Below are 18,247 nucleotides of genomic sequence, written 5' to 3'. Positions count from 1 at the left end.
GTAGATTCTAAGTATAGTAATTTTGTTGTTAGGTCTTTTGGGGTTTATTTTATTTTTTGGTGAAGCAAGAAATTTTTTTATTGAAACTTATTTAGAAAGATGTCAGAGGAAAGGGAGAAGTGCATATTCAAGAGAGGACGCAGGCTTCTCCAGAGTGGAAATAAGCAGGCAAAGAAACATCAGGACAACAAGCGAGATACATGGTCAAGGGAGAACCATGGGCTTGAAGAGCTAGCCTAATTTTATTTTTAATCGAAGCAATTGTTCCAGTATTAAGAACTCCAGAAATGGGAAATCAGAATCAGTGAATTTTGTTCATAGAGAGATTAAAGCAATGTAATTTCTAAACAACAACAACAACAACAGCAACAAAAAAGCAAAAAATGAAATTTATAAATGCAAAGGAGAATTGTCTTTATATTACCAAAGCTGTGCTTTAAGAAAAAGTAAATGCCTACTTAAAATGCTTTTAAAATCTAGTGCAAGACTGGAGTGATAATACAGTATATGGGTAAACACTTGGTTCTATCCCCAGCATGGCACTTCATATTGTCCCCTGTATACTAGCAGAAGTGACTCCTGAGCCTAGAGACAGAAATAAGCCCTCACCACTCCTGGGTGTGGCTTAAAAACCAAAATAAGTAAATAAAGAAAGTCTAAGGCAAAATATCTTAAAATTGTCCTCCTATTGGAAAATCTTTATATGCAGAAGAATTTTAAAGCCTACATAGTATATTCCAAGGCTAATAGATGCAGTCAGTGATGAAATTAAGCAATACAGTTTGAATTAAAAAAAAAAACTATACATCAGTAAGATTGATTTCTAGGTTTAAACATCTCTGAAGCAGATTGCATGGTGACAATATACATTGAATACAGTTTAGTTACATTTCAGAGGCTGGAGTGATAGTATAGCAGGTAAGGCACTTGCCTTGCACACAGATGACCCAGGTCCAAGCTCTTGCATCCCATATGATCCTCTGAGATCCCATCAGGAGAGTGCAGAACCAGGAGTAAGTCCTGAGCATTTCTGGGTATGATCAAAAAACAAGAATACCGCCAGGAGTGACTCCTGAGTGCAGAGCCAGGAGTAACCCTTGTGTATCACCGGGTGTGACCCAAAAAGCAAAAATAAATAAATAAACAAATAAAAAATTAAAACAAGAACAAAAATTTTTATCTGCATTCATATTTTTCTGGGCAACTGATTTAATGGCAGTACCCATTATTATACACAAGTTCTGGTATATTTTGGTTTTACAAATCAATTTAAAATTTTAAAATTTGATCAGAGACATCATTCAATGGTTAAATATATGCTTTTCAGAGGGTCCTGATTTGAGCCCTGGAATTTCTGCTGGAAAAAAAAAGTTAATAGTGATATTTTTAAAATAAAGCAAAGCATACAATTTAATGAATTTAATGATGAGAGTTAAACATAATGCCTTCATTAAGTCATATGCCGTATAAAAGGGCTACCTAGGTTGGAGCTGTTTTTGTTGACAATTTGCCATGCTTTCAAAAATCTTTCTATCAAATGGAAAAGAATTCTGTTTATTTTTTTTTAAATTAAAAAAAAACCTTAGTTTTTCCCCAGTGCTTCTCCCAGTTGGGTGAAAGTACTGAAAATTGTCTTTGTCTAACACTGCAGTCACAGTTATCTAATTGTCCTTCCCTAAAATGCAGAGATGGATTAAGAATAAGCAAACACATCTTGTGACTGCAAGCTCTTATTTCTGGAACGGCATTGATTTTATTTTCTAAATTCTGAAGCACAACTCTGTCCTGTCTAGGTAGTGGGCTGCTAATGCAAGTGATTGCTCCAGTTTCAGGGCTCCTGCTGTGCAGACAACACAGATGAAACAAGCGCCTTTTATGTCACTTGAGTTGTGAAAAAGAGCTAAGGTTGCTTCATATGTGTTTTCTTCCTGACTGCATAACATTTTCCATAAATGATGAACCAAAGCCACGTACCTTCAAGTTAAAAAAAATAAATAATTCTTCAGAGCTAGAACTAGGGGGACTTACTTGAATGAAGCCCAAGAAGTGAATGGAAGCTAAATGACTGTTAAGCTAGAACGTTCAGTGTTTTACTTCTCTGTGTACTTGGCCCATTTATTTTTAATTAAATATTTTTCAGCTACTCCAAGGAGGTTCAGAGCAAATACTACGTTCACTGCATCTCCAGAAATCTCTTTCATCCTACAACTATATTCGCGTAGGAGCTCAATTAAAGGTGAGAGTTGCCTCTTTAAGATTGCTTAGCTATAGAATCAGAAAAAAAAATAATCAAGGGGGACATTTAATTATGTGGTCAAGCCTGCTCCCGTTAGGTCAATAATTGAAACTTTAATTCTATTTTATTTTAAAAATGCTTAGGAGCAGAGATACATTATTGATTCAACAACTTTGTTTAATAACCTCATTACTCTCTTTTTTTTTCTTTTTGGGTCACACCCGGCGATGCACAGGGGTTACTTCTGGCTCATGCACTCAGAAATTACTTCTGGCGGTGCTCGGGGGACCATATGGGATGCTGGGAATCGAACCCGGGCTGGCTACATGCAAGGCAAATGTCCAACCCACTGTGCTATCACTCCAGCCCCTCATTACTCTCTTTTATCACCCTATGATAGGAAAGTTTCTCTCGTGTGATCTTGTGCTTTCTTTTAAGTTTTATTCCTTTTTATTTTATTTTACACTATAAAAATATTGAGGGCCTGGGAGATGACTCGAAGGGGTGGAATGCGTCCCTGGTCTGTGGAGGTCTTGGTTTCATTTCCTGGCACTGCATTGTCCTTTGATGTATCCTGGGGTGTCTGGGGGTGATCCCTGGGGTATCCCTGGTTGCTGCCCAGCCCTGTTGGACCCAAGTATCACTGGATTTGAGTATGGCTAGTAGTGGTCCCTGGGACCCTTGGACACTGCATGGATTTGATTAGAAAATTTACCTCAAAAGAAGAGAATATGATTTGGCCAAGGCAAGTAGATAGGACAAAAGAAAATTTAAAGGCACTGTGGTTGAATATAAATATCAAAGCTTTCCATCCAGTCTTTTTCATTTTGAGTTTGTTGTATTTTAGAAATCGTTTTGTGAGTATTTCTAATCAGCTTTTCTTTTTCCTAATTCCTCCTTCCTTTGTATGTGAGCCCTTGGCCAAACATCATATGATTATTTTTGCTCTTTTATTTCTAACTTGTTTTCTGCCAGTCATTTTAATAACTACCCTGAATAGGACAGTAGTTTGTTGATGGTAGATTATAAAACATGCCAGTATTATCTGTTATCTCATTCTATTGGAAGAAAGATACGTAAATAGTTAAGATATGCATAAATAGTTAAGAAATATATAAAAACAATTGATCTGTATTCTGTATGGAAAATATATACAATTGATCTATTTGTACAATTTATCCAATTGATGTATATCCTATATAAAGGAATATATAATTGTTTAGATGGAGAATATGGTAGATATTTGTGTTCTGCTTTTCCCTATTTAAAATTTCTTCTATAATAAGTGTGTATTACTTATATGTTTGGGGAAAAGGAAAAAATATTCAAAAGGAAAGGATCTAAGATGAGGAATTTGTTTTTTTTTTTAAAAAAAAAATTCTATTATTGGGGCTGGAGAGGTAGTATAATGTATGGGTCATATGCCTTGCATGCGGCCAACCAAGTTTGACGCCCAGCAACCCACATGGTCCCCTGAGCACCAGGAATAATTTCTGATGCAGAGTAAGGAATAAGCCTTGAGCATCCCCAGGTATGGCCCCTTCCCCCACCAATTCTATTATTTGTCTTTAACTATATAATAATTTAGTTATATTTTCATGTTCATGCATAAAATATACTTAAAGTTTTACTGCTAATTTTTTAGTTTACATTCAGATTGCTTAAACTTTTTTCTTATAATTTTCTGAGAGCAAGATTTTTTTCTTGGAAAGTAATTGCAAACAAAACAATAGAGAACAACACTGTCTCTCTGAGAATAAGCCATAGGTACCTAAAGAATCATAAAGGATTTAAAAATGAACACCAAAGTGGCATGTGACCAGAAATACTCTTTTCTTTTCAAATTGCCTTATCAACCAAATCACTTTTAGTCAAATTATGTAGTACCCCAGAGAAAGCAAATATTAAATTGACACTTAGCTTTTTTCTGTGATATAAATTTAAGTTGGTTTAGGTTCCCTTTTCATTAATGTTTTCCATTCCTGTTCTCAAACACACATGCCTTTTTGTTCTTTCTTTCTTAAGGAAAACAAAGAAATAATTTATTTGCATAATAAATACCCCAGATAGTAGTAAATCAAAAAGAAACAAAAGTACCCTAACACTTACCACTCAGAAATCATTGATGAGGCAGAAAGATAGTATAGGGGTTAATGTGCTTGCTTTGCATCTGGCTGACTTTGGCTCAAATCCCTGGCACTACTTATGATCCCTCAAACACTATTGGGGATCTCTCTTGAGCACAGAGCCAGAAATAGTCCAAAGATAACCCTACCAAAAAATTCTAAAAAGAAAAATTATTAATAACATAGTCTATGTGTATATATTGTATATACATATATATGTGGAATATCTATCTATCTATCTATCTATCTATCTATCTATCTATCTATCTGTCTATATGATGGAGATGTTACTGGGCCCGCTCCAGCAAATCGATGTACAACAGGAGGACCCTGACTGTGACCATGATATAAAATATAAGTTAAATTGTATAATGTATCCTGGCTAAGTAACCCTGTTATGCTGATACAATGTTTCTCCCTCCCCCTCCCTCCTTCCCTCCTCCCTCCCTCCCTCCCTCCCTCCCTTCCTTCCTTCCTTCCTTCCTTCCTTCCCACACCTGGCAGTGCTCAGGACTTATTCCTGACTCTGTGCTCAGGGATCACTCCTGGCTGGACTCAGGAGATGCTGGGATGCTGGGGTTGAAACAAAGTCAGCTGCATGCAAGGCAGGCACCCTACCCACTGTATTGTCTCTTTGGTCCTGGTCCAGTTCCTTTTGTTGCAGCTTATGACAACTTATAGCATCTGAAACTTGTCAAACAATTATGTGTTAGGAACAAGGCAGATGCTCAGTGTGTATACACATATTGTATATTTCTAACATTGATATGTATATAAATATATATGCCTATAATATATAAAATATATGTACATGTATGTATATGTGTGTGTGTATATATATGTGTGTATGTATGTTTTGGGGACACATCTTAATTCTGGCTCTGTGCTGAGGAATCACTCCTGGCGGTGCTCAGGGACCTTATGGGATGCAGAGGATTGAACCCAGGTCATTCACATGCAAGTCAAGAGCCCTACCCACTATACTGTTGTCCAGCCCTATATAAATAAATTCTTATTCAGTGCTCATAGCCATCCTCTGAGGACTGTGTCATGAGACCTATATTGCCTGTGAGGAATAAAGGTCCATGAGGGTTCAGTGTCCTGGCCAAGGTCAGAGGAATAGCGGTGAGCAGCTTGCCTGGCTGTGTCCTGGACCCTGAGAGACCACACGCTGGTCAGGCAGATGTGCCCACAGTGAGTTAGCAGCAGGCCAGGTCTCCATCTCCTGGGCAGAGGATATACTCTCCAGGGAAAGGGGCATCCTACCCTTTTGGGTGCTGCTTTGGGGAAACTGCCAGAGCAGCTACATATTGCTTGACTTTGCATTCCAGTCAACACATTTGTATTTCCAACTGAACAGCTAATGGCACCTTAAAGGCGGGGACTTTTCTTTGAACCCTTGTCTTAGTCTAGAGTCTTAGAGGTGTATTCTTCATGGAACAGCCTAAGATCTAGGCACCTGCAGAGCCAGACTTCGAGAAGGGCCTGCTCCCGATGAGTAGATGGAGCTGCTTCCTGCACCTCCTGGGACGGGGGGTCACACGGCAAGTTGGGAGTCTTTCCTCAGGGGCACTTGTCCCATTTCTGAGGACTCTAGCCTCTGGAATTAATTGCCCCAGACTCTACCGAAGAACACCGTCATGTGGGAGGTTAGGCTTTCAACTTCTGGACTGGGGCGGGGGGGGGTGGGGGGTGGCACAGTTATTCAGTCTATACTGGTACCCATTAGAACATCTGGTACTCTGAATGTTTATTGAATAGTGAGAAATTGAAAGAACAGTCCCAGCCCATTTAATAGCTTGCTGGCAGATTGAACTGCCTTGCTTTGGGCGCCTGCTTTTCCTCACCTGGGAAGTACAAAGCCTGACCAGAGGGATGTGGCAGCAGCATTCCCAGCCTGTCCCAGACTAATTATGGATCAAAAACCACAGACCACGATAGCCAGGCATGTGTCTGAGAGACTCCCACAGTCAGAGTTTCCATTTGTGATCTCACATCCCATGCTACGTCCTTCACTCACCACAGGGCAGAAATCACCTTCGCAGAGCCAGTTCTGAATTTGCTTCCTCACAGAAGGTTCTAGGAACATGTGGTGCTTACTATGGATGACTAGCTCTACACACCTGTGGGCATTGTGTGTGCTGTGAATGATATTTCTACCACTGAAATAAGTTTTATTTTCCCTGGAGACTCATCAGTTCCTCATTGATCTTCCACAAAAGCAAAATTGTTGGATTTTAGTGCTCAGATGAAGTGTCTGTGACTAATATTTTCCATTTTTTTCACCCCTAGTCTTCTATCAATGATGCTGCAGAATTCAAAGTCGTAGCTGATGCCATGAAAGTAATTGGCTTCAAACCTGAGGAGATTCAAACAGTGTATAAAATTCTGGCTTCTATTCTTCACTTGGTGAGTGGGGGTGCCTTTCCTATTACATTGTCTCCCTGGGGAGACAGGATGACTTTTAGATTTTTGTTCCCCCCACCCCAATGACTTAAGATGTTATTTATGTCAAGAAAATTTCTCTTGTATGTAGTGTCAACATGGCAGGCAGGCAGACAGTTGCAGACTCGGGCCGGTGGCTGGAAGACCTTCGGAAATAGTACTACAAGGCTGTGGGGTTCATTAAACTAGTGTTAGTGCATGATGATACCATCAGTGCAGTTGGAGGCGTGAAAGAAGCCAGCAAGAGGCTCCCCAAGAACCTGTATAACAGCAGGATGTTCCACATTAAAAGAGCCCTGGACACGTGACCATGAGGGCACAGATATTGCCCAAGGAGTAGTGGACAAAACACAAGGAGGATAAATTCTACCTTGAACCATATCCGAAAGAGATTATTCAGGAAAGAAAAGAGAAAGAAGAATGGGCAAAGAAATAATCACATACCTGGATGCAGCTGTCCTCAAAGTCTTTTTATGAAGTTGATTAAAACTGAAATTTTCAAGTTTGAGGTGATTGGAGCTACAAATGAATACATTGCTTTAAATAAATATTTGTTATAATTTTTGGGAAAAAAATTCTTGCACATTTTAAAGAAATGATTCTATTGTGATTTTCTCCCATCATTTTAGTGGGGTATTTTCTAAACCTATTAGTTTTTACACTTACGGCTTTAGTTAATTTTCTTACTGATATGTCAGACTTTTAAACTAGTTAACTTCAAGGATAACAGAATTCTGCAGTGATGTGTCTGCTGGCGATGTAAGTAAAATATTCTGAGCAGCATTTGAAGTGCAGGAGCATAGACTGTTAGAACTAGATTATTGATCATCTCATGTTAATAGGTCAGTGAGAAACTACTCTTGAGGTTGAACTAATTAGACATAACCACCTACAATTAATGACAGTTAATGGCAGCCAACACTATAGATAAATTGTCTGGCTTACAGTTCAGTTATTTTTTTTTATATAACATCAAATTCAGAAGAAATAAAGTTGTGTTGTACTTTTATTACTGATTATATAATTAGAAATGTTTTAATAATTTAAAGTATAGGAGACAAGTAACCTTACAATAAACAACAGCATGATTTCAAATAGACTAAAAATTACCTTTCACCTTTTCTTTTAGTAAGATTTAACTAAAAGAAAAAAACATGTAGGAACTCTGTAAAAAATATTGTATGGAAGTTTAAATAGTACCTTAAATATTACAGAATTCAAACAGAAATTTTGTTTTTAAGCTTACAGAAAGAGCAGATAAACGTGTTTAGAGAAGTAGGATAGGGAAATGAAGGCAAGGAGACTTAGTTCTGCCAGATGTGAAACGTTAGTAAGAATGACTCTTCGTACGTATTCAGCACAAGATTAATCAACAAGTTGTTTGATATACTGGACACTTGGTAGAGGGTAAATGAGTATTATTTTTGTTCTTGTTTTTAAATTTGTATTATAACACCTTGACTTACCAAGTTGTTCATAATATAGTTGTTTCAAGCATTGAGTGACACCCCACCAATTGCACCACCAGAATGCCTGTCCTTCCCTCAGCAAGTGTCTCCAGTTTCCCACCCACCACCCCATCCTGCCCCATTGCAGGCACAAATAAATTTACTTCATATTGCTTGTCACAACACAAAAGCAAGTAGAATTATCAAAACTTAGATCAATGAGTCAGTTTGTGGTAATTGTTAGAGCTCGCAGTTCTGTTCCTAAAATCATTGTCCGAGGCTCTCCCAGGATGGTTAGGTCACGTTGAGCCTTCTCTGTTACTGTTGAGGTTCATGGAGCTTGGTGGTCTTCTGAGCAACTTTCCCATCAGATTTGCTGTGACCCTCTGGACTGACAGTGCAGTGTGGCCATGCAGAAGCTATAGACCTGGAACAATCTGGTGACTTGGCAGCTTGTGGAGCTGGGCTGTTTCTATGTTGGAGGTTGTCAGATGTGGCTGTGGGTTGCTGTGCCTTCGGGCAAAAAGGGGAATCTGCCTGCTCCCATCTTGAGAATCCCAGAGTTCTCAACCCAGACCACTCTACCTGGGAAGATTTGATGATATGGTATTTTGGGGATGTGACACTGGGCCATTTGTCTGCCAGCAAAATGGTGGGTGTGAACAAGGACTGGAGCATTGTTTTTGAATCAATAAAAAATAGACTAAAAGCTTGGGGGAATTTATTATTATAATAGAATTAATATTTTAAATCAGGAGAAAAGATAGGCTATTTGATACATGGTGTTGGAGCAATCAACTATCTAAAAAAGTAGTATATTCTTGCTTTGCAACACATACTAAATAAACTCTAGGTGGGTTCAAAGCTTGATATGAGAAAATGATGTGTCAACATTTGAAGAAAATATTAATCAATTAAGATACTTGGACTAAGGATGGTGTGCCAAAGAATGAAAACCCCTAAAGCAAAGGATTGATAAATTTGACTGCATAAAAATGTAATACCTGTCCATCAAAAGCGTATACTGAAAATTAAGAATAAATGAGTATCTGGGACGAGAGGAAAAATTAGATGAAGTTCTAGGCTTTTGTCTATTGAGACATGTAATATGTTTAGGAAAGTGTGTGCTGCGCAAGGTTACGTGAAGGATATTTTAAATTAGCAACTGTATCCCTGACATAATGTTGAAGAACCTCAGTGGAACTTACCTGGTCTTTTCACTTTTGATATAGGGGAATTTAAAATTTGTAGTGGATGGTGACATGCCCCTCATTGAAAACAGCAAGGTTGTGTCGATCATAGCAGAGCTGCTCTCTACCAAGACCGAGATAGTTGAGAAGACCCTTCTCTACCGGACTGTGGCCACAGGCCGGGACATCATTGACAAGCAGCACACGGAACAAGAAGCCAGCTACGGCAGAGATGCCTTTGCTAAGGTGGGATTCTCTCTGACAAGCTCTCGGCCCTGGTGCTTAATTCAGGTTCTCTGAAGATCTGTTCAGATGTTCCTTTTAAGTAGGTTGAGACTTTTAGAAACCATAATGGTGCTTTTTTGTCATCCTTGTCTCTGTGTCTCCCCGTGGCTGTGAACAGGCTGAGAAAAGCGAGCGCCACCTGGGGGTGAGCCATCCTGCTACTCCTCAGGATCCCTCACATGCATAGGTCCCTCTCATGGATTCCATTTTGCCCTCTCACTCAGTGATGCTTTGTGGAGCTCTCCACCAAGTCAGCTGATTGCTCTCATTCTTTTCAATGTCTCTGCATGCTGATGATGCCATTGTTTGTTAGCCATATGTTGTCTTTTTGTTTTACATTTTAGACACCAGGATTTACAGTACTGTTCATGGCATGATTTGATACATACATGCAGCATTCTAACACCACACACACTTCCACCAGAGTGTCTGACCACACTCCCCTGTCCCCTGTTCTCTACCCATGGCGAACTCAGTGCCGTAGAGTAACTTCAAATCTCCATTGTCTTTGGACATTCGTTACTCCCCTCTTGTGTTCTTTCTATACCGCATCAGTGAGAGGTCATTCCTTGTATGTTCCTCTCCTTTTGACTTCATTCGGCACCAGACCCTCCAGTTCCATCCACATAGAAGAGAATTACACAATTTTGTCCCTTCCTGTAGCTGAGTACTGTTCCTTTATTTATACGTACCGGTTTCTTTATCCAGTCATCGGTTCTTGAACACTCAGGTTGTGCCATCATCTATTTCTTAAGTCGCTCACCTTATTACTTCTGCCAATAATGTTGCAGGATATTATACTTCTGCCTTACTCTGCTGAGCTTTCATTTCAGTTGGATGGACTCTCAGTAATGAGCTTGCTGGGTCAAAGGGCGTATTGATTTTAAACTTTGAATTTATTTATTTCATGATTGTGTAGTCATACTTCATGGTTACTTTTACTTTCATTATTAGCTATTTAAGTATTTTTTTCAATATTTTTTTCAAATATTTTCATTATTAGATATTTGAGTATCTTTAAGTATTAAAATCTACTCTGACAACTATTTAGGTATATTCTTTGTGGAGCGATAGCACAGCGGTAGGGCGTTTGCCTTGCACGCAGCCAACATGGCCGACCCGAGTTCGATTCCTCCGCCCCTCTCGGAGAGCCCGGCAAGCTACCGAGAGTATCTCGCCCGCATGGCAGAGCCTGGCAAGCTCCCCGTGACGTATTCGATATGCCAGACACAGTAACAACAAAGTCTCCAATGGAGACGTTACTGGGCCCGCTCGAGCAAATCGATGATCAACGGGAGGGCCTTTGTGCATTTTAATTTTTTTTTTTCTTTTTGGGTCACACCCGGCGATGCTCAGGGGTTACTCCTGGCTCATGCACTCAGGAATTGTTCCTGGCAGTGTTCGGGGGACCATATGGGATGCTGGGAATTGAACCTGTGTCGGCCATGTTGGCTGCATGCAAGGCAAACGCCTTACCCGCTGTGCTATCGCGCCAACCCCGCATTTTAATTTCTTTTCATTTTCAGCTCATAAGAAATCATAACTTTAATCCTTTGACTATTACCCCTTTGGCAAATGATTTCAGTTTCTAACAGTTGACATTTTCTTTTGTTGCTTTATTAGATAGCACTGTATTCCAGTTTTAACTCTTGTAATTCTCATACTTGGATTTTCATTTCTTGTAGAATTTCTATCTGTCCAAATGCAATATAGACTGGAGGATTTTAAGCAGGGTTAATGACATTAAATCTAAATTTTGAAAGAAGTTACTCTGCCCTATGGAGTACAGAGCATATTACGGGGGATGGAGGATAGGGCGTGAGTGGGTAGCACAGAGACCAATTAAGGGGAGTTTTCAATAATCCCCTAATCTAGGAGAGACAACAAATGACAGCTTTAACTAGGACAGTAGCAGTGAAAATGGGGATAAAATTAGTTGAAACAGACTGTATTTGGAAAATGCAGGCCATAGGGCCAGAAGTTTCAGAAAATGGTAGGACTAAGGATAGTCACTCTACAAGCTCTGACTTCAGCCTGACTTCTTGCCTTGCTGCAACCACATTTTGACTCTTTCATTCCAACATATTAATTTCTTATAGGTCTGACAGACTATCCTCATCCCTCTCTCCTCCTAACCACAGTGACTTTTCACTTGCCTTTTCTTCTTGCTTTGGTCTTCTCTTCCCCTCTCACCTGTTTAACTCTTATTCATCCATCTGACCTCAACCCCCTTTCTTCAAGAGGCTTTTCCCAGTCTTTCTGAATATTCTCCTCTGGACTCCAACTATATGTTGAATAGTACATATCCAATAAACTACATACTCAGTATGTGGTCATAAAGTGTTTGTTGACTGAACAGATGTATTCCTATGTTTCTAATGTCATTTATTCATGGTGAAAATAGAATATGAGGATATGAACAGTTTCAGGAAGTGGGATGATCAAGAGTTTTGACAGGACTTAAGTTTGAGATGGTTATGAAACATCTAAGCATCACTCTCCATGTGGCAGCCAAGCATGAGTCTGGCGCTCAGAGAGGAGAGGCCCATGTGGAACTAATACTTGGGGAACATTTTTTTTTAAAATTTTTTTTTTATTAGTGAAACACCATGAGGTACAGTTGTAGATTTACAATTTTTTTGTGCTTGGGTTTGATTATACAATGATCAGATACCCATCCCTCCACCAGTGCCCATTTTCCACCACCATGGATAATATCCCCCTCACCCCCATCCCCCCATCCCCCCCTGCCTCTGTGGCAGGGCAATCCCCTGTGTTCTCTCTCTTCTTTTGGGTGTTGTGGTCTGCAAAAGAGGCATTGAGTGGCAAACATGTTCAGTCCATAGTCTACTTTCGACATGCATCTCCCCTCCTGGGAGGATCCTCCAAACACCCTTTATTTGGTGTTCTTGGGGAACATTCTTATGTTACTGTTGTTTAACTTTGGATATGTTTTAAGGAAGAGGTGTTAGATGAGTAGAAGAGCACCAGGAAGAACTTCGGCTTTTAAAGGTAGTGGTAGATGGGTGACTTTCTCAGAGTGAAATAAGAGAAAATTTAAGAATGTGGCATCATAGATCCCAGAAAGGGGAGTGTTTCAAGAGTGAGAAACCTAACTGAATGACGCTGTTTGCATGAATTAGATGTCCCTTAGAAGCCCTTGAGGTCTTTGATGAACCATTTAATGGATTCATGGGCGTTAGAAGACTGGAGGGGATTGAAGAGTGATGAAAGGGTAGGAAGAGAGGCGAGTGTAGTTATGTATGGATGTAGAGTGGGGTCTTGGAGGGAGATGTTGGGGGTGCAGGGGTAAAAGACATTGCAGGATGTGTTTGTATCAGGATGTGAATACATGTTAGCGTTGTACTTAATGTCTGTTGGTGAATGTATCCTGCTGCACTGATGTGTGTTTGATCAAAAAATTTCAGGCTGTGACCTTTTGGCTCAGATCTTGGGTTTTGCTTCTAATTGGTCTGGTTTCAGGTCACACCTGGTGGTGCTCAGGGGCTGATCCAGCTAGGTTCTTTGGGGTTGCTCCCAAGGGAGGACCATGTGATGGATGCCAGGGATCAAAGTGGGGCTCTTGTATGCAAAGTGTGGACTCCAGCCCTTTGAGCCATCTCCCTGGCCCTCGCCTCAGATCTTCAGCATTTTCAGTCAGTGTATTTTTAGAATTCATAGAGTTTTAGTGGAGCATAGATATTGACTCATCCTTCCCCACCTTTTTTTCTTTTTGATTTTTGGGTCACACCTAGCGATGCTCAGTGGTTACTCCTGGCTCTGCACTCAGAAATTACTCCTGGCAGTTTGCTCGGGGCACCATATGGGATGCTGGGAATTGAACCCGGGTCAACTGCGTGCAAGGCAAATGCCCTGCCCGCTGTCCTATCACTCCAGCCCCATTTTCCCCATCTTTTATAGTTGATGAAATTAACAATTAAAAAAAAAAAGTAGCTTGACAAGAAAGTAGGTGAAGTGTTGCTGTAGCTGGGTTCAGAATGTACCAGGTGTATTGAATGGATGCAGTACATATAGAGCGACACTGTAATCTTTTAAAAATATAGACTATTTCTTTTAGATACATCAGGTAGTTATTTTATAAGAGGATCCACAATTTTAATTGTTTTTACTTAGATAAATCGTCGATTTGCTCGAGCGGGCCCAGTAACGTCTCCATTGGAGACTTTGTTGTTACTGTGTCTGGCATATCGAATACTCTCGGTAGCTTGCCGAGCTCTCCGAGAGGGGCGGAGGAATCGAACTCGGGTTGGCCATGTTGGCCGCTTGTAAGGCGAACGCCCTACCCGCTGTGCTACTGCAGTCTGTATAAATAACAGCTAGGCTAAGCAATAAGGAGAAGATAGAAATTTAAGACTCATCACAGATCCGAACAAAGGGCTCATTGTTAATCGAGCAAGAATTTACACCCCTACTTTCTTTGCAGGCAATATATGAGCGCCTTTTTTGTTGGATTGTGTCTCGCATCAATGATATCATTGAGGTCAAGAATTATGACACCACAGTCCATGGAAAAAACACTGTTATTGGTGTCTTGGATATCTACGGCTTTGAAATCTTTGAGAACAACAGGTAAACTGGATAATACACTTAAACTCCTATTGTTTATTTATTTTTATTTGTTTAAGTCTAACTAATTTCTTTTCTGGTAGCTTCGAACAATTCTGCATCAATTACTGCAATGAGAAACTCCAGCAGCTCTTCATCCAACTGGTTCTTAAGCAAGAACAAGAGGAATATCAGCGGGAAGGCATCCCCTGGAAGCATGTGAGTGAACTCTTGGCTTCCTATGTTCACGTATTAATCATAATAGCAAATATTAGTTGTTTAGCTGTTCCTTGAAAATCTTAAATGGTTAAAACATTTAAACCTTGGATTTTGTTTTTGCAATATGTAATAAAATTCATTTTCAGACTTGACAGGGACTTCTCTAATCTGATAAGACTCCCTTATTGCTACCCAGAAGTAATCAGCAACTTTCAAATTTTCACTTTATGGCTGTTACCACCTGGGCTTTCTTGTTCATTTCTGTCTGTTAGAGGCTATTATTATTCATACATTATTCAGAGCAGGAACTTCTGCCTTTTGCTTCCGTATTTAATTTCTTCTCCTTCCTCCTTTTCTTTGCTTTTTCTCCTCATTATTTCCCTATTGTCTTCTACATTGTAAATGCAGTAGCAGTTTTAACTGTCTTCAGTTAATGTTTATGTTTTCTGAAACCCATGCAAGAGAACACCTGTCGTGACTTTTTAATTTCCATTTATTTTCTTTTGGGTCCCATTTATTTGATGCATCTCTTTTTTGTGATTTCCCCCTGGGACTTAATATTGACAAATACCAAGTCAGTTTTACTGACAGTTCAAAGTAGTCTGGTCCAAGAGAACCAGAAAGTATAAATCCAGGGACAAGTCGTAGAGGTCCTAGCTAAGAGACCTGACCTGCTTGGTGTTCAAGTTCCCCTCAGTGAATGTCCTTTTCAGGATAGAAATGCAACAGAAATTTTTCTTTTAATTTTATGGGTATTTTAAAAACAATTTTGAGAGCAGACTTAAAAATGTGAAATTCTCTTCTGTAATTATAAAACTGTATTTACCACTCTTACCAAGTGATAAGATATGATGTAAAATAAAGTCAACATTTTTTTCTAACACAAAAGTAATGAAAGGAAGGCTGTAGATATGGTTTTAAATTTCTTTTATATTCCTTTCCAACTTCCTTGCAGTCTTTTCTCATCTAGAAAAAGGGGATGATGGACAAGTAAATAGCATTCCTGCCTCAAATTGCATCTTTGCTTTCTATTAGGTGGCATCAGTCTACCATAAAAAAATTAGTTCAAGAATATTAGTGTGAATTTTACCTAGTTACAAATGAGCTATAGAATTAATTACAATTTTTATTTCCGTAGTGAAATTTCATAACACTTTTTTAAAAAATTTTATTAGTGAAACACCATGAAGTAAAGTTGTAGACTTACAAATATTTGTGCTTGTGTTTCAGTTAAACAATGATCGAGTACCCATCCCTCCACCAGTGCCCATTCTCCACCACCACTGATCCCAGTATCCCTCCCACCCCTCATCCCCCCACCCCACCCTGCCTCTGTGGCAGGGCATTTCCTTTTGTTTTCTCTCTCCTTTTGTGTGCTGTGGTTTGCAAAAGAGGCATTGAGTGGCAATCAAGTTCGGTCTATCGGCTACTTTCAGCACGCATCTCCCATCCTGGGAGGATCCTCCAAACACCCTTTATTTGGTGCTCCCTTCTCTATCTGAGCTGCCTTTTTCCCTAGCATGTGCAGCTGACCTCCAAGCCATGGAGTAAAACTCCTGGTACTTATCTCAGCTATTCTTGTCATAACACGTTTAAAATGTAGCACTGTAGCACTGTCCTCCCATTTTTGCTCGAGCGGGCACCAGTAACATCTCCATTGTGGGACTTGTTACTGTTTTTGGCATATTGAATATGCCACGGGGAGCATGACAGTCTCTGCTGTGCAGGCGGAATACTCTCGGTAGCTTGCTGGGCTCTCTGAGAGGGATAGAGGATTCAAACCCAGGTCGGCCACATGCAAGGCAAATGCCCTAATTCATTAAACGTACATAAAACTTTCTTAAAATGGATAATATAGTTCATAGTAATAACTGAAGCTTAGAGCCAGTAAATTGCTTGTCTTGCATGCAGCTCACCCAGGTTTGATCTCTGGTACCATACCTGGTCCCCTGAGCACTGCAAGGAGTAATCTCTGAGTACAGCTAAGGGTGGCTCCGAAACCTAATAAGATAAAATGACTAAAGCTTGGGTTTTTATGGCAAATTTAATTACGAAACTTGTTATTCTGATGTGACTCCGAGATAATAGTCAAAAATAGTCCTTAGCAATCAGCAGATTCCACAGGCAGAGCTGATAAAGGGAAAAGTCAGCAATTGCTGTAGGTTATCAACATTTGATAATGGAGCAAAAGTCCTAAAAATACTGAAATTCCTAGTGAAGCCAAGAAATAGAAGGAGCAGAAAACTGACCCCAATGTAATAGTAACTGACTACATGCCAACCCCTCCCCCCCCCCACATCCTCCCACAAATTAGAATCTCTATTCTGGGTATTTCCTTTTAAAACCTCAGCTTTTAAATATACTAAGTAATTGCCTTCTCTTTGTGAAAATTTTTAAACATACATGAGAGCAAAGATCTTAATACAGGGAGCTTGCTATACCCACCACCCAGTTAGAAGAATAATCACATGGCCATACTTATGTTACCTGTACCATTCTAAACGAAATCTCCAATCTCTCATCATTTCATCTGTAAATATTTTGGTGAGTTTTTTTAAGAGATAGACTTATGCAGAAACCATAACAAACTACCATTATCGCACCTAAGAGAACACACAGTGGTTCCTTGTTGTTGTCAGGTGTCCCTCTGCTCATGCTCCTATTTCCCTCTTTTCTCAGTTTCTAGAGTGTTTCATTCATTTGAATTGGGTTCCAGAGCTGGTCCTTAGATTGTGGTTGGTTGATAGGTCTCTTACATCAACCTTCTCTGTTCCTTCATTTTTCTCCTCCCCTGAAATCTTTGGTTGAAAAGAACAAATTGTTCGTTCAGTGTCACTTTCTACTTCTGGATTTTGTTCTCCAGATTCCCAGGGTGTCATCAGTGTTTCTGTGGCCCTTGAGTGCCTTATATGTTAATTAGAGATGCTGAACTAGATTGAGGGCCAAGACTTTTCTGTTTATCACTTTGTAACGCATCCTCACTTCATCAGGATATGATGTCTGATTGTCTCCTTCATTGATTCATTTAAAGAAAATTTGAAAAGTGAATTCTGTAATAATAAAGTATTACATTTGAAATAAATTCTGTAATATTAAAATAGCATGGGAACTTTCAATCCTGATACTTTTAATTTTCTCTCTTAATTAGTAAATGGACCATAATTTCATTTTAAACATTACTCTTGAGGATTCTAAATGTGATTCAACTCTTATTCTTATATAATACAACTTAAAAGTTTTGGTAGTCTTATATTTAATGGCAATTTTAAGTTACATAAATTTACGCCCAGAGTCTAGAGAGTTCCTATAGGCTGTCTCCCATATACACACAGTTCACCCTGCTGCGAACCTTTCCCATTGGGGTGATGCATTTTTATAATTGATGAATAGGTTCTTATTTTTTTTAAATGTTATTGATTCACCGTGAGATATAGTTATACGCTTTCATGTTTGAGTTACAGTGACTCAATGATCAAACGCCCATCCCTCCACTAGTGCACATTCCCCACCACCAATATCCCCAGTATACCCCCATCTTTCCCACTGCCTCCATGGCAGACAGTATTCCCCATGCTCTCTCTACTTTTGGGCATTATGTTTTGCCATGCAGATAATGAGAAGTCATCATGTTTGGTCCTTAATCTACTTTCGACGCACCTCTCTCATCCTGATCAATTCCTCCAACCATCATTTTCTTAGTGATCCCTTCTCTATCTATTCCAGCTGTCCTCT

At 39.6% G+C, this 18,247-nt stretch overlaps 1 protein-coding gene and 1 pseudogene across 2 annotated transcripts in view; both read left to right on the top strand.

Moving 5' to 3' along the window:
- Positions 1-18,247, top strand: part of MYO1D (myosin ID) — a 392,202-nt gene that overhangs the window by 112,112 nt on the left and 261,843 nt on the right. For both annotated transcript variants that reach the window (XR_008794254.1, XM_056127580.1), the window contains exons 6-10: positions 2,141-2,236; positions 6,655-6,771; positions 9,488-9,691; positions 14,175-14,320; positions 14,401-14,515. Coding sequence is in view for 1 of the 2 variants with exons in the window: in XM_056127580.1 (XP_055983555.1) it covers positions 2,141-2,236; positions 6,655-6,771; positions 9,488-9,691; positions 14,175-14,320; positions 14,401-14,515 (678 nt within the window). In the remaining variant the exon portion in view is untranslated. The remainder of the gene's footprint in view (positions 1-2,140; positions 2,237-6,654; positions 6,772-9,487; positions 9,692-14,174; positions 14,321-14,400; positions 14,516-18,247) is intronic.
- Positions 6,906-7,243, top strand: LOC130035716 (cytochrome b-c1 complex subunit 7-like; annotated as a pseudogene).

The sequence above is a fragment of the Sorex fumeus genome, unplaced genomic scaffold (genome assembly GCF_029834395.1).
Source record: "Sorex fumeus unplaced genomic scaffold, SorFum_2.1 ptg000063l, whole genome shotgun sequence".
Lineage (NCBI taxonomy): Eukaryota > Metazoa > Chordata > Mammalia > Eulipotyphla > Soricidae > Sorex > Sorex fumeus.
Note: the sequence above shows the minus strand (reverse complement) of the source record. Positions and strands in the feature narration are given on the sequence as shown.